This window comes from Macaca mulatta, chromosome 1 (genome assembly GCF_049350105.2).
Source record: "Macaca mulatta isolate MMU2019108-1 chromosome 1, T2T-MMU8v2.0, whole genome shotgun sequence".
In the NCBI taxonomy this organism is placed as follows: Eukaryota; Metazoa; Chordata; class Mammalia; order Primates; family Cercopithecidae; genus Macaca; species Macaca mulatta.
The window spans coordinates 200,543,462-200,566,964 of record NC_133406.1 but is presented as its reverse complement, the minus strand read 5'-3'; the positions used below and the strand labels follow the sequence as shown (position 1 = coordinate 200,566,964).

General features: G+C 40.2%; 1 protein-coding gene across 4 annotated transcripts in view; it reads left to right on the top strand.

The window, feature by feature from the left end:
* Positions 1-23,503, top strand: part of RLF (RLF zinc finger) — an 80,642-nt gene that overhangs the window by 47,367 nt on the left and 9,772 nt on the right. For 3 of the 4 annotated variants that reach the window (XM_077962373.1, XM_015136456.3, XM_028835462.2), the window contains 2 exons: positions 14,602-14,738; positions 23,218-23,359. In XM_077962373.1, the coding sequence (XP_077818499.1) occupies positions 14,602-14,738; positions 23,218-23,359 (279 nt within the window). Of the gene's footprint in view, positions 1-4,858; positions 6,055-14,601; positions 14,739-23,217; positions 23,360-23,503 lie in introns of those variants that run through there. The other variant, XM_077962381.1, reaches the window with a different exon arrangement.

Below are 23,503 nucleotides of genomic sequence, written 5' to 3'. Positions count from 1 at the left end.
GCCCCTGCTTTGCTTTTATACATATTAATCTGACACTCACACATTTCATATACATGATCCAACTCACTGGCACTGCCAACCTTCTGGTTCTTCCTGGATTCTGGTTTTAAAGTAGACTTGTTGCACAGGCAAGTTTTTATTTCTTTTGTTTACTCAGAGGGGAAACTTCAGAAAAGATGGGAGGGAACTTTGAAGTTCTGAGGCTTGTGCGTGGCTCATTACTGGATTGAATTTACTGAGAAGCATAGGTAGAGTATGTTTTTCACAAGACATCAAGAGAAGTGAGAGCAACAATCAAAATATGTAGGCTTGAATCTTGACATTGTCATTTACTAGCCATACAGCCTTGGCCAGGTAGCTTTATTTTCGTTATCTGTAAAGTAGGCAAAACAGTAGTAGCCGTCTCGCAAAATGTCTGGATAGTTTAAATGTGATAATACCTAAAACACTTAACACAGTTCCTGGCATATTTTAGACACTGTACAAATATAGACTCTAGTAGAAGAATTCTTTAAGCCTGGGGTGCAGAACTAGGGAGGAGCAGTTGAAGTTGAGATTGAGCAGAGGTGAAACCTGAATTTGCACAGAGAAACAATGTAGTATACACAGAGATAGTTAGCCTCCTATGACTTCATTTACATTTTTAAAAGCAGTCATATGGGTTGGGCACAGTGCCTCACACCTATAATCCCAGCACTTTGGGAGGCCGAGGCAGGCGGATTATGAGGTCAGGAGTTCAAGACCAGCCTGGCTAACATGGTGAAACCCCGTCTCTACTAAAGATACAAAAAATTAGTCAGGTGTGGTGGCGTGCACCTGTAATCCCATCTACTCGGGAGGCTGAGGCAAGAGAATCACTTGAACCCGGGAGGCAGAGGTTGCAGCGAGCCAAGATCACGCCATTTGCACTCCAGCTGGGGTGACAGGGCGAGACTCCGTCTTAAAAAAGAAAAAAAAAAAGTGATCATAAGGGACCAACTATAAACCTGTATGCTAATTTATTTATTTGTAGTATCAGGTAGTGTAAGGAGATAGATTCCTTACCTCTAATAGCAGCTGCAGTATTTTATGTTTGGGAAAGTTAATCAGACTGAGAAAATACTACATTTTGGGTTTGATTCCTCATCCTATAATAATAACTTTACTCTCTTAGCCTTTGTTTAATTAAAACCCGTTTTGTTTCTAATGTCGTATTAGGCATTGGCAAATACAGCAAATTGTGTATGGCCCAGTTTGTTTGCCAAAAATAGTTACAGGAAGATAAGTACTAAGCTCTATGATACTGCCCTAAATTCGGTAGAAGTGTAAAGATAGAGAATTCTGTGTTTATAGAAAAATTGATCCTTGAGTTGGAGCTTTAAGTAATGGTGGGTTTTGGATGGGTGGAAAGAATGGTTTGGAGATGACTGAGTGGTAGTAAAGGCACAGGTACTAATGAGTACTTTGCAGGGATCCACTACAGAATAAATACCCTGCCTAGAGCAGAGAGTGGTTATTGAAGTCTTGTGAGAAATAAGACCTGTTGGGGTTGGAAAAGAAGGGCTTGGAAACTCCATTGCATTAGTGGTTACATTTGGTGCAGTAAAAATTAAGAAGGCTTTGAAATTAGGAAGTGACATGACTGAAGTGTTTTAGGAAGACTAGACAGAAATAGTATATATTATGTTCAAGACAAGAGATTGTAGCCAGCAAGAGGAGAAAGGACAGGACTTGCTGACAGGGCAGAAACAGAGAAGGATGTACAGAGATACTTTCAAGAGGCTCATAAGGCTTCTAGCTTGGGAGACTGGAAGAATAGTGGTGTTCTGCTGCTAATTAGAAGAAAGAATGGGTGGAGGGACAAGGGAGAGTCTGGGAAGATGATCAGCTTTGTTTTATACATGATCTTTTCTGGTTTATTAATAACAATGTATGGAAACGGGATTTTTCGTGATTGTGTTGAGTTTGCAGGGAACTGTGTCATTGGAAATATAATTTGATACGGTTCACAACAAGGGGTTGGCACCCACCCAACTACCTGTTTTTATAAATAAGGTTTTACTGGCACGAAGTCACACTTACTAATTTCTTGTCTGTGGCTGCTTTTGTGCTACAGTGGCGGAGGTGAGTAGTTGTAACAGACTCTCTGGCCAGAAAAGCTGAAAATATTTTCTGTCTGCCCTTGTACAAAAAATGTTTGCTAACCTCTGCTCTACAAGAATTAAATTTTTTTTTTTTTTTTTTTTTTTTTGAGACGGAGTCTCGCTGTGTCTCCCAGGCTGGAGTGCAGTGGCGTGATCTCGGCTCACTGCAAGCTCCGCCTCCCGGGTTCACGCCATTCTCCTGCCTCAGCCTCCCAAGTAGCTGAGACTACAGGCGCCCGCCACCACGCCCGGCTAGTTTTTTGTATTTTTAGTAGAGATGGGGTTTCACCATGTTAGCCAGGATAGTCTCGATCTCCTGACCTCGTGATCCACCCGCCTCGGCCTCCCAAAGTGCTGGGATTACAGGCTTGAGCCACCGCGCCCGGCCAAATTTTTCAGTCTATTTCAGTGGTTTAATATCAGTTGGTCTCTCACGCCTGTAATCCCAGCACTCTAGGAGGTCGAGACGGGCGGATCACAAGGTCAGGAGATCGAGACCATCCTGGCTAACACGGTGAAACCCCGTCTCTACTAAAAAATACAAAAAACTAGCCGGGCGAGGTGGCGGCCGCCTGTAGTCCCAGCTACTCGGGAGGCTGAGGCAGGAGAATGGCGTAAACCCAGGAGGCGGAGCTTGCAGTGAGCTGAGATCCGGCCACTGCACTCCAGCCTGGGTGACAGAGCAAGACTCCGTCTCAAAAAAAAAAAAAGAAAAAGAAAAAAAATATATCAGTTGGTCTAACCCTCCGTGTTCTATAAGTGATGAAACTGAAGCCAAGCTGATAATATTTCCAAGGCCCTTCCTGCATTAAGCTTATTAGAGAGGCCAAGCCCAGCTGGAATGCAGGTCACCTGGCTCCTTGGTCAGCCTTCTTTCCACTCCACCACCTATTTCCATGTGTTAGACACTGATAAACCATAGTCTGATTGGGAACATCTTGGTGATATATCATTCTGTTCATATTTATACATATAGGTGTGATTTAAAACATTTTTATCATGATCTGGATTAATTTGTTAAATATACCAATGCAAAAACATTTAGTACACATGAAGTTATCTGAAAATTATTTTAAAGGAACTCTAGTATCATCGTAACTAGTCAGTCTCTCTCTCTCTTTTTTTTTTTTTTCTTTTTTTTTGAGATGAAGTTTCACTCTTGTTGCCCAAGCTGGAGTGCAATGGCGCAATACCAGCTCACTGCAGCCTCCACCTCCCGGGTTCAAGCGATTCTCCTGCCTCAGCCTCCTGAGTAGCTGGGATTACGGGCACGCACCACCACGCCTGGCTAATTTTTTGTATTTTTAGTAGAAATGGGGTTTCACCGTTTCTACTGGTGACCAACTGGTTTCGAACTCCTGACCTCATGTTGTCTGCCTGCCTTGGCCTCCCAAAGTGCTGGGATTACAAGGCATGAGCCACCACGCCCAGCCACTATTCAGTCTCTTATTCTAGTGATACTTTTCTTTTGCAAGTGTCAACAGAATTAAAAATAATCTTTAGTCTGCTTTGGAAAATTACTAGTAACTCACTAGATGTTGATTAATTGGAGTTTAAATTCAGCATATGTTCTAAGGTAGCAGAGTTACGTATTTGCCATCTACTTCACCTGAGTTCAGGAGAAGAGTTAACTTGAGCAACAGCTGGGAATAAAAGTATATTGTATGTTGGCACCTGTGGGTATCCCAATAGTAGGTATATGTAATAGGAAACCGCTGCTGGGGAAGATTTAGCCAGACACATACAATTAAGATTAATTGACTGGGTCATCTGAAAGCCAAAATTCAGAACCCAGTGGGCAAAGAGTGAGTCCTTTCAGAGATCTGGTAGGTCTGGAAGGCAGAAGAATTCCATGGAATCCTGGAGTTTTAGGTTGTGATACTTTATTTATGTTGAATTGAATGAGGTGACATTGCTATTAACTTTACATATGAAAGGATTTTAATGAATGTTATAGACTTGGCAGTGGCCTGGTGTCCCAAGTGGATGTTTCCTATATTTTTTCATTACTGAAAGGAGAAATCTTTGCAAAGATTTGGTTTTCCATATAGAAAAGATAACATTTTAAACACGAAGCACTTCTATTTTAAAGAGCTCAAGAAATCTGTCGGCAGAGTTCTTGTCACAGTTAAGGCAGGGGTCTGTTTCATTCTTAATCCCTGAATAAACTACATCTTCGGTGTCTGACATGGTTGATAGACACAATAGCAGATGGTTGTTTCTTTTCCTGATGGGGAAAGGAAAAGATAAACAGGATCCAATTTACTCACCAGCCTAACACTGTTGGGAATTGACACAGTCACTAGGTATAAATGATAGAGCAGGTAACATTTAAACAGGACCCAGTGGGAATTCAGTTTGGGAGTAGAAGAAAAAGTAAACAGGAGTATAGAAATTCCAGATGTAGTTTAAGTAAGAATCAAGATTAAGGTGAATTCTGAACAAGGAATAATTACAAAAGGTTTAATTAAATTTGAAATTTAAAATATGCCACCTCCACCACCTTCTTTTATGCTAATTGACTGCCTGTTAGACCACTGGTGTTTAATTGCCTGATTATTTTGAAAGTCTAAATACTTTTACTTTATCCTTGTGATCATGCAAGGAATGAGATACACACTCATTACACTAATGACAGAAAGGCTGTGTAAAGAAATTGAGGATTTGCTTGTTTAGATATTTTAGATTTGCTTGTTTAGATATTTTATCTCCTAAAGCACAGTTCTTTTTCGTAGGTTTGAAGAGACATCTTCCCAGAACTTTGTATGCGTGTGGATCTCACTTCTGGTCTTACTTTCATGGGTTATGTGTGGGTATTTTGGTTGGTGTATGATTGCACTGGAGGGGTCATTATGAAGAGTCTATCGGACATATCATTGTCAAGAATTCGGCAGGACATTTCAGCCTTCTTTCAGATACGCACTGTGATAGGGTTTAAATGGAAGCGTTGGTGACCATTTATTTCTTTAAGAAATATGCAAGGTCGATGAGGCATCATAGTACTGGTGTGTAGCATTACTGCAGTTTAAAAGGAGTCTCATGTTTTTAAAACTGGTCAGTATTCTTTTTTTCCCAGATAATGTCTTTGAACCTAACAGATGATGTTCCCAAAGATATCTAGGGTTACTTGAAATGTAAGTTTGCTAACTGTAACTTCCACCTTTCTTCTACTCAAGGATGCAAGTGAATAAAGTATTATATGAATAAGCGTAAATCTATTTTGATTCCTTTTTGAAAAAATAAAACATTTATCAACTTTGATTTTTAAAATCTGTTGCTAGGAACAAATTGTTTTCAGTATACCTCAGGACTAATTGGGGAAATACTGCATTGAAAACCACTATTCTAGAGAAAGGTAAATGATAAAATATTAATGGCACTGGCCGGAATACTAGTTTACATTGATAGCCTAAGCAGGAAAATAACTTAGGAACATAAGTATGCTGCCTCTACCCACCGTGTGTTATGCCAGTTAGCTGCCTCTTATGTTTGTTATTACTGTTGTTTAATTGCCTGATTATTTTGAAACCTTTCTAACTGTATCTAATCTTGCCTTTTCCTGATTTATTTTCTACAGTGGCCAAGGTGATCCTTTTTCTTTTTTAAGTAAAATTAGACATTTTATTTTGAGGTAATTTTAGATTTGCATGTAATTACAAGAAATAATGCAGAAATGCCTTCCATTTATTCAGTATACATTCATTGGAGGTGTCTGCTAGGCAATGGGGATACAAGAATGAACAAGACAAAAGGGAGAGAAACAACAGACAGTGTTCACACAATGTGAGACTTAGAGGAGAGGTCTGAGCTGGAAATTAAGAGTTCTAAGTTATCACCATTTGAAACCAGAGAGTAAATAAGATTAACTTTTTTAGAATTCTGAAAAATTAAAGGCTTTACAGCAATCTGAGGAAGTTTTACTCAAGAAAAAGAGATAAATCTCGTAAGAATATGACCTTTGACCTCAGTTGGTAATATGCCTGTCAGGTGACTCAAATTTTTTGCCACACTGTGCATGCTTGTAAAATGACCACAAAGATGCTCTGATTATTGATTTGGGGGTTTTACAAATAAATTTTAGCAAGTAGGCTAATACACAAATACCGAGTCTGCAAATAGCGAGGACCAACTGTATATTCAAAGAACTAAAGGAAACTTGCCTAAAGAATTAAAGGAGGCCAGGTGAGGTGCCTCACGCCTGTAATCCCAGCACTTTGGGAGGCCAAGGTAGGAGAAACTCTTGAGACCAGCCTGAGCAACATCTACGTGTGCAACATGTAGAGACCCTATCTCTACAAAAAAAAATTTTTCTTTTTTTTTTTTTTTTTTTTTTGAGACGGAGTCTTGCTCTGTCACCCAGGCTGGAGTGCAGTGGCCGGATCTCAGCTCACTGCAAGCTCCGCCTCCCAGGTTTACGCCATTCTCCTGCCTCAGCCTCCCGAGTAGCTGGGACTACAGGCGCCCGCCACCTTGCCCGGCTAGTTTTTTGTATTTTTTAGTAGAGACGGGGTTTCACGGTGTTAGCCAGGATGGTCTCGATCTCCTGACCTCGTGATCCGCCCGTCTCGGCCTCCCAAAGTGCTGGGATTACAGGCTTGAGCCACCGCGCCCGGCCAAAAAATTTTTCAAATTAGCTGGATGTGGTAGTGTGCACCTGTAGTCCCAGCTACTCATGAGACTGAGGTGGGAGGATCACTTGAGCCTGGGAGGTCAAGGCTGCAGTGAGGTGTGATCACTCCATTCTGCACTCCCACCTGGGCAAGAGTGAGCCCCATCTCAAAATAAAATTGAGAAATTCCATTTCTCAAAATGAAATTCTGAAGTCAAAAAGTGCAGCGACTCAAGTTAATTCACTAGAGAAGGTCAGCGTCAAATTTGAATTAGCAGAAGAAAGAATCAGCAAACTTGTCCAGTCTGAGAAATGATAGAGCCCAAAATGCATGAAATAGCGGCAAAGAGGCAAATAAATGGACAATTCAAATATGAGAGTTGGAGACTTTAATACCCACTCTGAATAATGGGTAGAACAACTAGGCAACAAAGAAATGGAACACTTTTTTTTTTTTTTTTGAGACGGAGTCTCGCTCAGTTGCCCAGGCTGGGGTGCAGTGGCCGGATCTCAGCTCACTGCAAGCTCCGCCTCCCGGGTTCACGCCGTTCTCCTACCTCAGCCTCCCGTGTAGCTGGGACTACAGGCGCCCGCCACCGCGCCCGGCTAAGTTTTGTATTTTTAGTAGAGACGGGGTTTCACCGTGTTAGTCAGGATGGTCTCGATCTCCTGACCTCGTGATCTGCCCATCTCGGCCTCCCAAAGTGCTGGGATTACAGGCGTGAGCCACCGCGCCCGGCCGAAATGGAACACTTAAACAACACTATAAACCAAGTGGACTGAGCAGACATCTATAGACTACCCAACAGCAGCTAAATATACATTCTTCTCAAATGCACATGGTCTATTCTCTAGGATAGACCATGTGTTAGCCCATAAAACAAATCTAAATAAATTTTAAAGGATTGAAATATATAAAGTATATTCTCTAACTACAGTAAAATAAGAAACGAATAGCAGAAGGAAATTTGGGAAATTCGCAAATAAGTGAAATTTAACTCTACCTTCCCAAATAAGCAATTAATTAAAGAAAAGAAAAAACCAAAACCAAAAACAAGATAAATTAGAAAATGACTTTTTGTTGTATTTTGTTTTGTGGTTTTTGAGACAGGGTCTCACTCTGTCCCCCAGACTGGAGTGCAGTGGCACAATCATAGGTCACTGCAGCCTTGAACTCCTGGGCTCACGTGGTCCTCCCAGTTTAGCCTCCCAAAGTATTGGGACTACAGGCATGAGCCACCACGCCCAGCCCAGAAAATACTTTGAGATGAATGATGAAACACAACATACCAATATTTATGGAGGGAAATTTATATTTGTAAAATGTTGATTTTAAAAAAGAAATGTCTTAAGCCAGTAACCTAACCATTCACCTTAAGAAACTAGAAAAAGAAGAGCAAATTAAACTGAAAGCAAGCAGAAGGAAGGAAATAATAAAGATTAGAGTATAAATAAATGAAATAGAGAATATAAAATCAATAAAGGAAAGTAATAAAGTTAGTTCTTTGAAAAGATTGACAAAATTGATATACTTTCAGTTAGACTGAACAAAAACAAAAAGAATACTCAAATCAGGAATAAAAAAGGAGACACTACCATCAACCTTACAGAAATAAAAAGGATTATAAAGGAATACTCTGAACAACTGTTTGCCAACAAATTACATTACCGGATGAAATGGACAAATTTCTAGAAAGATTAAACCACTGAGGCCGGGTGCAGAGACTCAAAGCCTATAATCCTAGCACTTTGGGAGGCCAAGGCGGATGGATCACCTGAGGCCAGGAGTTTGAGACCAGCCTAGCTAATGTGGTAAAACCCAGTCTCTACTAAAAATACAAAAAACAAATCAGCCGGGCACGGTGGCGCGTACCTGTAGTCCCAGCTACTCGAGAGGCCGAGGCAGGAGAATCACTTGAACCCGGGAGGCAGAGGTTGCAGTGAGCCGAGATTGTGCCGTTGCACTCCAGCCTGGGCAACAAAATCGAAACTCTGTCTCAAGAAAAAAAAAAAAAAACCACACACACACACACACAGAAGCTGACTGACAGATAAATAGAAAATCCGAGTATACCTATGACTAGTAAAGAGGGTAATTTGAAAATTTCCCACATCCACAGGGTCTCACTGAACAGAACATTTACAGAAGAATTAATACCAGTCCTTCACAAAGTATTCCAAAAAACAGAAAAAGAGGGAACGCTTCCCGACTTATGCTATGAAGCCAGTATTACTTTGATATTAAAACCAAACAAAGACATTGTAAGAAAGAAAACCACAGACCAGGCCAGGCACAGTGGCTCATGCCTGTAGTCCCAGTACTTTGGAAGGCGGAGGCAGGCAGATCACTTGAGGTCAGGAGTTTGAGTCCAGCCTGGACAACATGATGAAATCCTGTCTCTACTAAAAATACAAAAATTAGCCAGGTGTGGTGACACACACCTGTAATCCCAGCTACTCAGGAGGCTGAGACAGGAGAATTGCATGAACCTAGGAGGCAGAGGTTGCAGTGAGCTGAGATCGTGCCAGTGCACTCCAACCTGGATGACAGAGTGAGACTCTCTCCAAAAAGAGACAAAATGCCAGAATGTCCACTCATGCCACTTCTGTTCTTACTGATCTCTTTGCCTCTATATTCTCACCCACTCCTGTTTTTCTGGACTGTTGAATACATCTGTAAAAACTCTTATTTAAGGCTGGGGTCTAGTGACGCATGCCTGTAATCCTAGCTCTTTGGGAGGCTTAGGTTGGGGGAACATTTGAGGCCAGGAGTTCAAGACCAGCCTCGGCAACAATATGAAACTCCATCTCTACAAAAAAATAATAAACTGGGCATGATGGTGTGCGACTGTAGTCCCAGCTACCTTGGAGGCTGAGGCAGGAGAGAGGATCACTGGTACCTAGGAGTTCGAGGCTGCAGTGAGCTGCGATTGCACCACTACACTCTAGCCTGGGCCACAGACTCCACTACACTCTAGCCCTGTCTCTTATAGTAAAAAAAACAAACGGGCCGGGTGCAGTGGCTTACGCCTGTAATCCTAGCACTTTGGAAAGTCGAGGCGAGCAGATTGCCTGAGGTCAGGAGTTCAAGACCAGCCTGGGCAACACGGTGAAACCTGTCTATACTAAAATACAAAAAATTAGCTGGGCATGGCAGCGTATGCGTGTAGTCTAAGCTACTCAGAAGGCTGAAGCAGGAGAATTGCATGATCTCGGGAGGCGGAGGTTGCACCGAGATTGCACCACTGCACTCCAGCCTGGGCAACAGAGCAAGACTCCATCTCAAAAATAGAAAGAAAGAGAAAAATACCCAAGTCCTACTTAAGTCACAACATAGCATAAGGTAAAAGAAGTAACATATAACCAGCATAGTATCCCCTTTCTTTAAAATGTGTACATATTTGCAGTAGTCACATATTAAACCCATGCTGTGTAACATGTATGTAGACATAATACTGGAAAAAAATTCACATTGTTAATACTGGTTATCATTGAGTTGTAAGATTGAAGATGATTTTTATTCTGTGTTCTGGGTTTTCTATTGTAAATATTTTTGTAATTAGCAGAAATCTAGTAAACAGTAATTAATCAAACTACGATTTCCAGTGATTTCTTTTGGATATATATACAAGTGAAAACAACAACAAAAATTGGTTTTCCCCATAAAAACCCGTGAGTAAGTTTCGGGTCCTTTAGTATTCTGTTACCATTGGCCTGCATGATAATTTTGTGGAAATCAGCCAAAAGTACCCTCACCCTCTAACACCACCTTCATATGGTTGCCTTTCAAAGTTCTTCCGTCTTCTGAGGGCAAAAGCCTTATTAGGGCTTGACAAGTGGACTGAATTTCAGCTCCCAGTAACTCCCTTGGCTGGTTAGTTTTGTGCCATGCAAAACTGTACAACTCTGTGACATGGCCTTATTCAGTCTGTCTATCCCCCAGTGTGTGATTTAGCTCTATCCTAAGTCTCTCAACTTGTTTAGCCTTTCATTCACGGAGTGTCATCTGCGTGACATCCCTCATTGCCGTTACATCAGATAACCTTTTCCCTCCTCACATGCCACAGTTACTCTCACATTAATTAGTTTGCTCATTCTGGCTTTTTATTTTTGGGCTACACTCTCCCCTGTCCATCTAGACCCTGCTATCTCCCCAATAATTATTTTCCTTGGAATCTTTGTGGCTTACTTCAGTCAATGTTACTCTTCCTGTCTTCAGTCTTCTGTCCCATTTATTCTTCATGTTATTTATCTTATAGTTATCTTTCATTCTGACAAGTAGTTATTGATGTTCATTCATGGGCCTGGCACTATTGTAGGCACTGAAGATAAGTGGGGAAAGAAACAGACTTCTGCCCTTAAGGAACTTATATTTTAGTGGTAAAATAGATAGTAAGCATACTTGATTATTTGAAACACGTTTGGTTTGTTTTACCAGCTATAGAATTGTTAGCCCCAGGACTAGAAATTATATTTAAGAACAAAAAATTGTTCTAGTATCTAAGTATAAGATGTTACCTAGATACTCATTGAAACTCTCAGAAGCTTGTGGATGACCTTCATTTTAATTTACCTTAGCTGTGAAGTATTTTCTTGCATATATTTGTTTTTTAGTGTGGTCTTAGCTATTTATTGCAAAAGATTGAGGACAAGTAGTATAATGATATTTTGTTAGTGAGGTGTTATCTCATTTTAATTTACATGAATTTTTTCAGTTATTTATTTACTTTTATTTATCGTATCTTTTTTCCTCTATATTCAAGAAGGTACAGGTATTTGGGGCATAATACTGAGATTCTCTTCAAGTCAAAGGATGTTAACTGAGTGCTTGTTGTGTGAATATCCTAAAACAGGTGCCAAGGGGGATAAAAGTATAAAATAAGATCTAGTACCTGCTTTCAAGGAATTTAGAGTCTATAAGGAGGAACAGATAACAGATATGGAAAAAAAACTCTGGCTTCAGTTTTTCTCATTTGTAAAATTGATCAGATGTCTCATTTAGTTAAATGAAAGTGGAAAATAAGTCTAGAGTGATATTTATTTCTGTTATTACCTCAGATAAGTGGGCACAAGACAAATGAGCTCTTGAATTGGAAGCTTATACGAAGCCCCCACTGTATACTAGTTCCACCTTCACAATAGAAACCTTGATGGAAGCAAAACAGTCAAGTTAATAGATAATGAAAATGTGTGTGTGAGATACCAAGCTTCGGAGTTATGAAGCTCTTGATCAGAAATTTCATTATCAAGCATACTGGTGTATTTTAAAATGCCAGGTAAACAGCAATATTAAGAGCTAATTAAAAGAATGTTAAAAAAAAAAAATGTTAATATTTGCTGAAAATGCATAATTGGAGAAAGTTAAAGTTAAGTTTAATCTGAGACATTGGTAGAGAAAGTTAAGCTTTGCTTGTTTAGGCCAGTGCAGGAGCATGTTTACCAACAATCCCTGTGGTAACTTAGAAGGCACGGAGATAATGATAATAGAAAAACAGAAGTACTGGCCAGGCGCGGTGGCTCACGCCTATAATCCCAGCGCTTTGGGAGGCCGAGGCGGGTGGATCATGAGGTCAGGAGATCGAGACCATCCTGGCTAACATGTTGAAACTCTGTCTCTACTAAAAATATTAAACAATTAGCCGGGCATGGTGTCGTAATCCCAGCTACTCAGGAGGCTGAGACAGGAGAATCACTTGAACCTGGGAGGCAGAGGTTGCAGTGAGCCGAGATCACGCCACTGCAGTCCAGCCTGGGCAACAGAGCAAGACTCCATCTCAAAAAAGAAGAAGAAAAAAAAAAAAGAAAGTAAAACAGAAGTGCTTCTACTCCTAGCAACTCTCAAGACTTGATGCTCCCACAGTATTGCTGGGTTACCCACAACAATACTGAAATACTTTATTTCTGTTTCTTCAATGCCATGCTCACTCTTATTTAGGCCACTGCATGTGTTTTTCTTCTTGTTCTGGAGTATCTTTTGCAGTTCACTCTCCCTTTCCCATGGCTTATTCCTATTCATTCCCACTCATCTTAGGTGCCACTTTACCCGGAAAGTCTTTTTTGGTTCCCAAATTTGGGTTAGAGTCTTCTTACCAAAGGTATTTTTAAAATACTGTATACTCTCTCATTGTAGCTATTTAATTCTTAGTAACTGCTTCCTTACTAATAACCCTGACTAGACTGTGATATCCATTAGGGCAAAAATTAGATTGGCTTGCATCTCCAGTACTTCGCACTGCTTTGCTAGGCACATACATTTTGATATGGCTATTTTTCTTCTTACAGGGTTTTGTTTACAGGGGATTTGGGATATTATTTATAGAGCTGTGCTCTTGTCCTCGAGTTTATAGTCTAGCTGGAGAGCCAAAGTGAAAGTACATAAAAAAGTAAAATAATAGGGCCAGGGCGTTGGCTCACACCTGTAATCCCAACACTTTGAAAGGCTGAGGCAGGAGGGATCACTTGAGGCCAGGAGTTTGAGACCAGCCTGGGCAGCATAGTGAGAGCTCATCTCTAAAAAAAAAAAAAGCTGGGTGGGGTGGTACACACTTGTGGTCACAGCTACTTGAGAAACTGAGGCAAGAGGATATCTTGAGCCCAGGAGAGTGGAGACTTCAATGAGCCATGATTACCCTAACTGCACTGCAGCCTAAGCAACAGAGTAAGACACTGTCTTAAAAAACACACACACACACACACACACAAAAAATAATAAAAGGTAAAGGCCAGTATGAGTAGGTTAAATGTTGGCCAAGGCAGAATAAATATCCCAATTTAAACATTTTCAATTTAAAAATGAACTTTTGACTCATTTTTTATTTGTGAAATAGAAATATTGCCTGCCTTGCCAGTCTTATAGATTTGTCATGTTGACGTATGACAAAAAACGAGATAATACAGTAAAATTTATTTGAAAAAATAAAAAAAGTTCTAGAAATAAGTGCTACAAAGGAGAAATTTGAGTGTTTGACAGCGATCCAAATAACATGACCTCAGAAGTTAGGAAACGATTCTGTAAGAAAATAACATTTGAGCTGAGCTTTAAAAAAAGCCTTTCTGCACCTACCTGAAGATATGACTAAAATTAGAGCCTTAGAACCACCCCCTTGTAACTACATAGCACTCTGGAGGAGTTGAGCTGTTTACCTCATTTGCTCTGATGCAAAAAAAAAGAATGAGAAAGGGTCTTTTAAAGTCTAGTTCACTTGTTTTATACTCTTTTTCAGTGTAGGAAAGGAGCCCCAGAAAAATTTGACTGATTTGTCTAGAGGGTTTTTGTTTGTTTTTTTTATGATTTAAGTCGTGTAAATGAAAAGATGTATTTCTAAAAAGGGTTTTGATGGTCTGAAAAACCCATTAATACACTAGAAATTTTCCTTCTATGAAAAAATGATGTTAATGTAGCGTTTGTATTTAAAACAGTTCCTGAACTGGCCTCCTTTAGCCCCACTGACAGTGAGGATAAGCCATATGTTTTACTATCTGTAACCAGAGTGACCCAGCTGTGGTCATAGATACTAGGGGAAGACAGGAACAGGAAAGAAAAAAAAGATAATAATACTTCAGGTAAAAATAATCTGAGATTATTATATATAATTTGAATCATCTATATGGTAGCAATGTTCGTAAGTAATTTTTTTAAAATGCAAAAATGTTTCTATCTATATTGAGACTGTAGTAGAACTTCCTTATAGTGTCTGTTCCCTTCTTTAATGTTTTCTTATGTGAAATATTCATGCCAGAAGACTCATTCATTAGCAGGAGAAAATTATGTCCCTAATTTTTGCCTCATCAAGAAGTTTCACATTATATAACAAAGTTTACTGAAAAGTCACCATTTTCTTTTTGACTTAGTCATCTCATTTTTGATAGATTGCAAAGGTCGACTGCAAGGAAGTACTAGACATCATTTGTAATCTGGAATCTGAGGGGCAGGATAACACAGCATTTGTTCTTTGTACGACTTACCTTACCCAGCAGCTCCAAACTGCAAGTGTATATTGTTCTTGGTAAGTATATTTAGTTTTACACTCTTTATTTGTTAGCACATAGTATATAGCATTTAGGGTTTATGTAAAATGTTAATTTGTTTCTAATTTAAAACCTAGCATGAACTGTGAATAGCTTCTTGCTTCCACACAAAATCATTTAATTAAAAATATCATTGGTTTAATCTAGTCAAGAAAGGGTAAAATATTCCTCTTGATTATCCCATAAAGGGTTGTCTGTTAACTCCAATATATGTCTTCTATCTTGAAGATAAAATTTTGTCAATATGAAACAAACCTGTGTTAGATTGTTTTTCTTTTCATTTTTTTAGTATCTTCTGGGTAGTCCTTCCCATTCTTATTTGGGAACCCACAGATGAAAAGGATCAAATTATCTAGGTTTCTAGGTCAAACTAGCACTAAAAAAGAAATTCATTTGAATAGTAATCTCTTTTGCAACTTTGGAACTATATAGTTGAATTGCATTATTTTGGTTTTAATTCAATTTATATCTTGTTTGCCTACAGAATACTTAGTTGCTAAAAAGGAAACAGTAAGTGTATCCATGGTTCTTTCATTCTAACTGTATTGAATCTATTTAGGCCAAAGGGACAAACCTGATAACACAGGAAACCTCTAAAATGTAAGACTCTCTGTCAGTAAGTATCAGATTAGTGGTATGGATAATGCTATAGGAGATCAGAGAGAGGTGCTCACTGTATACCAGAGTATTAAAGGTGTCAGGGAGGAAGTAATATTTGAGATTTAATTCTAAGAATGGGTTGGATTTGCATTATCTTGATTAGAGGAACTCTATTTCAGAACCTAAGGATGGCTTAAAATTGGAAATGAGCATTTTGTTTATAGGAAAACCTAGTAAAGCCTTTTGTGTACTTCAGCCCTCATTGATCTCCCTCTGGATCGTCTGTCTATTTTAATAGTTTTATGGTTAATACTGTTGTATGTTACTATATTTCTTTTTGTTTATTATTTTATGTAGAAATTTGTGTGCTGTAATCTCACCCAGTCCTCATAAATAATCATTGCACAGGTGAGGCAGTTGGGGGATCATAGGGACCAGAGAAAACCTGTAATTGTCCATGGTCTCAAAGCTAAAGTGGTAGAGCTGAGATTCAAGCCCAGGTCTTAAACTTCTAATCTAGTGCTTTTCTTCTGTATACGTGTTTTCTTGGCATAGGCCAAAATTCAAATTGTAGTTTTTTGCCACCAAATCCACTATGCCAGAGTTATACCTCCTGTGAGAAAGGAGATAGTGAGATGGGGACTTAAATATAATTTCTTTATGATGAAAAAAGTACCTACCATTATAGCTAGGTTTTCAGTACAAATAATAAATTAAATCGTATATGGAATGTGTTACAGATTGTGTTTAAAATTTTTCTCCCCTTCTTTAGTCGCCCACCATTCACTCTTCCAGAGCTGTTAGTGGCTCTAGGATTAATGCTGTTCTTCTATAGTAGGAAGGGATTAATAGAGATTTCCCTTTGTGGCCTCCTCAGGAGCCATAATGAGTAAAGGAAAGAAAATCTTAGTCATTTCACACTTTGTTAAAATTAAGCTTCTTTCAAGCAATTCAAGGAGAAATCACAGCTTGTTTTTGTTTTTGTTTTTGAGACCGAGTCTTGCTCTGTCACCCAGGCTGGAGTGCAGTGGTGTGATCTCAGCTCACTGCAACCTCCGCCTCCTGAGTAGCTGGGATTACAGGTGCAGGCCGCCATGCCCAGCTAATTTTTGTATTTTTGGTAGAGACTGGGTTTACCATGTTGGTCAGGCTGGTCTCGAACTCCTGACCTCATGATATCTACCCGCCTCAGCCTACCAAAGTGCTAGGGTTATAGGCATGAGCCACCGCGCCTAGCCACATCTTTTTTTTTTTTTAACCCTTCCATTGTTTTTGAAAGCTTTTTTTTTTTGGTAGTGGGATGCTGGAGTTAGAATATTAGAATAACATAAAACGTTGAATTTTGGCCAGGCATGGCTCACACCTGTAATCTCAGCACTTTGGGAGGCCGAGGTCGGTGGGTCACCTGAGGTCAGGAGTTCAAGACCAGCCTGACCAACATGATGAAACCCCATCTCTACTAAAAATACAAAAATTAGCCATGCATGGGTGGCAGGCGTCTGTAATTCCAGCTACTCAGGAGACTGAGGCACCAGAATCGCTTGAACCTGGGAGGTGGAGGTTGCAGTAAGCTGAGGTCATGCCAGCTCAGGAGACAAGAGCAACTCCGTCTCAAAAAAACCACAAAAAACTTTGAATTTTACTAAGGAAAATTAATCACAGGAATTCTGTTCAAATGAGATAGATTATTTTGTTATGCTTGAGGTAGTGGGACATAAGGAGTATTTGTTTAAAAAAAAACTTTTAAGTGGCATTTTGGATAAGAGAGATATCAGTATTTTTTAAATGTGGCAATAAAGTTGAAATACAAAGTAATAAAAGTAGTCATGCTTATTTTTAAACACATATGCTAGAATTTGTTTCTTGGGAGTATCATTCTTGAGTGTAGTTACCATGAAGATAATATTTGAAATGTAAACTATGTAGCTATCGGCCGGGTGCAGTAGCTCACGCCTGTAATCCCAGCAATTTGGGAGGCTAAGGTGGGTGGATCATTTGAGGTCAGGAGTTTGAGACCAGCCTGGCCAACATGGTGAAAATCCATCTCTACTTAAAATACAAAAATGAGCCGGGCATGGTGGCGTGCGCCTGTAATCCCAGCTACCCTGGAGGCTGAGGCAAGAGAATTGCTGGAACTCGGGAGGCAGAGGTTGCAGTGAGCCAAGATCATGCCACTGTACTCCAGCCTGGGCGACAGAGCAAGACTCTGTTTCAAAAAAAAAAAAAAAAAGCCAGATGGTACTGGTGCACACCTATAATCCCAGCTACTCAGGAGGCTGAGGCAGGACAATTGCTTGAGCCTGGGAGGTGGAGGTTGTGGTGAGCCAAGATCACAACACTGCACTCCAGTCTGGGTGACACAATGAGACCCTGTCTCAAAAAACAAAACAAAACAAAAACAAAAACCTATGTAACTGTCACTCAGAACATTTTTTATTCTTTTAGAAATTTCCCTCAGAGACATTTACAAACCACAGTAAAAAGTAAAAATGTTTTAAACTTTGCAGCAGTTATTGTTTAACTTACTTATTAATATTGACCCCAAAAGATTTTTGACTGTTGGAGAAAATTAAAGAAGTACTAGAAGAGGCCAGGCTCGGTGGCTCACGCCTGTAATCCCAGCACTTTGGGAGGCCGAGGCGGGCGGATCATGAGGTCAGGAGATCGAGACCATCCTAGCTAATACGGTGAAACCCGTCTCTACTAAAAATACAAAAAATTAGCTGGGCATGGTGGCGGGTGCCTGTAGTCCCAGCACTCGGGAGGCTGAGGCAGGAGAATGGCGTGAACCCGGGAGGCGGAGCTTCCAGTAAGCCGAGATCGTGCCACTGCACTCTAGCCTGGGCGACGGAGGAAGACTCCATCTCAAAAAAAAAAAAGAAGTACTAGAGGAGTAAGCTCCCTGTAGATGCCTCTCAGTGGTAATATAATTGGAATAGCCATGCATTTGAAAAAGGTGACCATTTTGAGTGAGGTGATGTATTATATAGAGAGAGGTGTAATTACTGCAGCCATTTTAAAGTCATAAAGTTGAACTTTGAACCTCCACCGTAAGCCTTCATTGAGTATTTGATAGACTGGCCTTTGCTTTCTGTAATGCGTCTGAGCTTAAATTTTGTGTTACACATTTGTGTTTCTTCAGATGTAGTTACATGTCTGTTCTGCCCCAACTAGACTGATATACCAACCAATATGTTGTTTAATTCACAGTTGTGTCCTCAGTAACTGGCGAAAACTAGCATATGTGTTTTATTTAACAGAATTTTGTGGGAGAGAAAAGAGGTCATGGGGGTCAATTACTATTGTATTAGCTTAAAAACTTTTTTTCTGTAATAGCCTTTTTTAGGGGATGATCATCCCTTGATTCCACAGTTTTATTTACTTCATTCCTAAAATACCTAAATTCTGAATCTCAGTGTAACATGTTAACTGGACTTCATGGGCTTCTTGCTATGTAGAAACACAGAGTAATGTTTGTATGCATATATGTATGTATGTATTTATTTATTTTTGAGACAGAGTCTCGCTCTTGTCACCCAGGCTTCAGTGCAGTGGTGCAATCTCAGCTCACTGCAGCCTCCGCCTCCCGGGTTTAAGCGATTCTCTGCCTCAGCTTCCCGAGTAGCTGGGATTACAGGTGCCAGCCACCACACCCGGCTAATTTTTTGTATTTTTAGTAGAGACGGGGTTTTACCATGTGGGCCAGGCTGGTCTCAATCTCCTGACCTCAGCTGAGCCACCACGCTGGCCAAAACACAGAGTAATTTAAAGTTCTTGCTTAGTAGCTAAATTCCTACCAAAATGTGTTTCTTGCTGTTAACAGAGCTAAATTTCTTTTCCAATTTTTATAAATTTATATATAACTTGTTGAAATGCGCTAGGTAATGGGCAAAACCGTGGGCACAGTAGATCATCTCAACATTGGAAGCATACATACAATGGAATCATTTTCCATGATTTTCAATGGTTGGCTTTTTTTAAAAAGTCACATTATTGTAGTAATTGAAGAAGAACTTATCCTAGTACATGTTTGATCTATCAGGCTGTCGGTTACTATTGGATGTTGGTTTCATTGTTCCAGTGTACAGATTTGAATGGATGATTGAAGTGACATCTTGCATCCTCATGAGTAATATACTGGCTGTCATGGTTTCAGGCATGTTTATATATTTAGATGGGTAATCATTTTATATCGATTTATAACTATGCAAATATTTTTACAAAATACACCATAAATGCCTGTTTTTGATCATGCTTATTTGGAGTTACATACTTGGAGCCTGAAATATTTAATTTGGAATACCAAGCCCTGGACATTCTGACTTACTCTTTTAAAAGTTATTTGAGTGGCCGGGCATGGTGGTTTACGCGTGTAATCCCAGCATTTTGGGAGGCCGGCGCTGGTGGATCATGAGTTCTGGAGTTCAAGACCAACCTGACCAAGGTGCTGAAACCCCTTCTCTACTAAAAATACAAAAATTAGCCGGTCATGCTGGCAGGCACCTGTAATCCCAGCTACTAGGGAGGCTGAGGCAGGAAAATCGCTTGAACCTGGGTGGCAGAGGTTGCAGTAAGTTGAGATCGCACCACTGCACTCCAGCCTGGGTGACAGAGCAAGACTCCATCTGGGGGGCAAAAATTATTTGAGCCTGTAATCCCAGTACTCTGGGAAGCTGAAGTGGGTGGATCTCTTGAGGTCAGGAGTTCGAGACCAGCCTGGACAGCATGGTGAAACCCCATCTTTACTAAAATTACATAAATTAGCCAGGCATAGTGGCATGTGCCTGTAGTCCCCAGCTACTCAGGAGGCTGAGGAAGGAGAATTGCTTGAACCAGGGAGGTGGAGGTTGCAGTGAGCCGAGATCGCACCACTGGCTAGGCTTTTTTTGTTTGGTTGGTTTTAGGGTCTTACTGTGTTGCCCAGGCTGGTCTTGAACTCCTAGCCTCAAATAATCCTCTGCTGAGGTTATAGGCATGAGCCACTATGCCCAGCCCTTTAGTAAATTTTAGATAGTTGACATCGTTTACTCGTGTATATCTTTATAATCAGGATTTACTGACTTTGATAATTTTTGTTCTGTTCAAATAGGACAGATTTCACATACATATGACAGATTACAAAAGTTTTTATTACTTAACATGCTTAAATCTGAATAAAGTAATTGTGTGTTTAAAATGAACAGTTATCCCAGCTTGCCTGGCTGGTGGCTATTTTCACAGCTGGCCTATCTCAATTTTCACTTCTTGTGGTTAGGAAAGTGGCACTAGCCAAATAAAGGCAATTTTTTTTTTTTTTTTTTTTTTTTGGGAGACAGAGTCTCGCTCTGTCGCCCAGGCTGGAGTGCAGTGGCGCGATCTCAGCTCACTGCAAGCTCTGCCTCCCAGGTTCATGTCATTCTCCTGCCTCAGCCTCCCGAGTAGCTGGGACTACAGGCACCCACCAGCACACCTGGCTAATTTTTTTGTATTTTTAGTAGAGACGGGATTTTACCATATTAGCCAGGATGGTCTCGATCTCCTGACCTCATGATCCGCCCGCTTCGGCCTCCCAAAGTGCTGGGATTACAGGCGTGAGCCACTGCGCCCAGCCCCAGAAAGGCAAATATTTAAAGGCATTTTAAATTAATTGTATTTGTTATAGCTCAAATTTGCCATCCTATTAAGCTTCATTAATTTGTCCTTTTTTTTTTTTTTTTGAGATGGAGTCTTGCTGTGTCATCCGGGCTGGAGCATAGTGGCGCAATCTCGGCTCACTGCAGCCTCCACCTCGACCAATCATTTATCTTTTGAGACACCATATATTCATTTCAATCTTTGAAGCAAGTTTTATAACTACTTAACAATTTCACCTTATGCTGGGCACAGTGGCTTATGCCTGTAATCCCAGAACTTTGGGAGGCAGAGGCAGGTGGATCACCTGAGGTTGGGAGTTTGAGACCAGCTTGACCAACATGGAGAAACGCCATCTCTACTAAAAACACAAAATTATCCGGGCGTGGTGGCACATGCCTGTAATCCCAGCTACTTGGGAGGCTGAGGCAGGAGAATTGCTTAAACCTGGGAGGCAGAAGTTGCGGTGAGCCAAGATCTGCCATTGCACTCCAGCCTGGGCAATGACAGCAAAGCTCCGTCTGAAAAAAAAAAAAAAAAAACACCTCACCTTACAAGAGCCCCAGTTACCTCTTTAGAAATATAAGAAAATAAATTATGTTAAATATATTTACTTTAAATTACATGTTTCCATTTCTTTCTTTTTTTTTTTTTTTTTTTTTTTTTTTGAGACGGAGTCTCGCTCTGTAGCCCAGGCTGGAGTGCAGTGGCCGGATTTCAGCTCACTGCAAGCTCCGCCTCCCGGGTTCACGCCATTCTCCGGCCTCAGCCTCCCGAGTAGCTGGGACTACAGGCGCCCGCCACCTCGCCCGGCTAGTTTTTTGTATTTCTTAGTAGAGACGGGGTTTCACCGTGTTATCCAGGATGGTCTCGATCTCCTGACCTCGTGATCCACCCGTCTCGGCCTCCCAAAGTGCTGGGATTACAGGCTTGAGCCACCGCGCCCGGCCACATGTTTCCATTTCTTAAGCTTTGGATTTGTAGCCAACTTTCTGGGAGACAGTCTGTGTTCATAGCAATATAGGATATCAGTGTTTTTAAATTGGCTTATGAAAATAATACAGATTTTTAAATGAAATTTAATTGGTATCCATTGATTTACTTAAAAGAGCCACATTTTTTAAGTGATAGCATTCTTTTTAGTTTAGGTGTGTTTTTTTTGTTTTTTTGTTTTTTTTTCTTTTGAGACGGAGTCTTGCTCTGTCGCCTAGGCTGGAGTGCATTGGCGCTATCTTGGCTCACTGCAACCTCCACCTCCTGGGTTTGAGCGATTCTCCTGTTCTCAGCCTCCCAAGTAGCTGGGATTACAGGCGTCCACCACCACGCTCAGCTAAGTTTTATATTTTTAGTAGAGAGGAGGTTTCACCATGTTGGCCAGCCCGGTTTCGAACTCCTTACCTCAAGTGATCTGTCCCCCTTCACCTCCCAAAATGTTAGGATTACAGGTGTGAGCCACCTGCCATGCCTAGCCTCTTTTAGTTTTGCTATTAGAAGTGATAACATTCTTTTTAGTTTCACTATTAGCTTTCCTTGCATTCACATTTTACATTCTCATTAGCATTTCTATCCTTGGCATTTTTGAGTTTCTAATGCTTTTTTGCTTGAGTGTTTTATTCATTAAATGTTTTTGTTTAATTTATTATTTTCAAGCTTTCCTTTTGTTGCCATGATAAATCTTTGTGAGATTCCTGTATTTTAGCCATTTCCAAAAAGTGCCATTTTACTTATTTCACTGGAAGTATTTAAACATTCCAAACTACAGGCTCTAAGTAGCATCCTGATATTTCAGATCTGGAAAGGGCCCTTAAGATCACTGTATAGAAGTGTACAATTAGAGTATCCATTTGCTGTATATATATTTCGTTGTTAGTTTAGTGATGTCTGATTATCTCTGCCCATTAGGACAGGGCTTAATTCAATCAGTATAATAATTATCAGTGTGAAGGATAAAACCTTTTAGAACAACATGGGATCTAAATAAGTTTTTTTAAAATGTCACCGTAAAGGAAGTAGTGTTTTGTTTTTATTTTTCCCCCCAAACACAAGAGAAGTCAGGGAATCATTATGGAGGATTCTTAACATTTTTACCAGTTTGGGAGAAAGCAGTGGTGAATATAGATAGTTTTTAATCTAGTTTTTGTTTTCTCTACTGTCAGCTTTCTACAGATCAAAAAATTGGGTTGCCGGGGGCAGGGTAGCAAATACCAGTTACTTTAAATGTTTTACCATGATCTTCTTTTTTTATAGGGAACTGACTCTCTTTTGGAGTAAACTGCAAAGAAGAATTGACCCTTCTTTAGATACTTTTTTGGAGCGCTGTCGTCAGTTTGGTGTCATAGCTAAAACGCAGCAGCATTTATTTTGCCTCATTAGAGTTATACAAACTGAAGTGAGTACTTTATGCCTTCTCTGCTAACTGTAGCTGGAGGAAAGAAATGAGTGAGAAGATAATGTCTCAGGAAATTCCCTTTAGATAAAGGAAGATAAGAAATAATGGGTTTTAATAAGATTAATGGAATTGACCACATCTGAC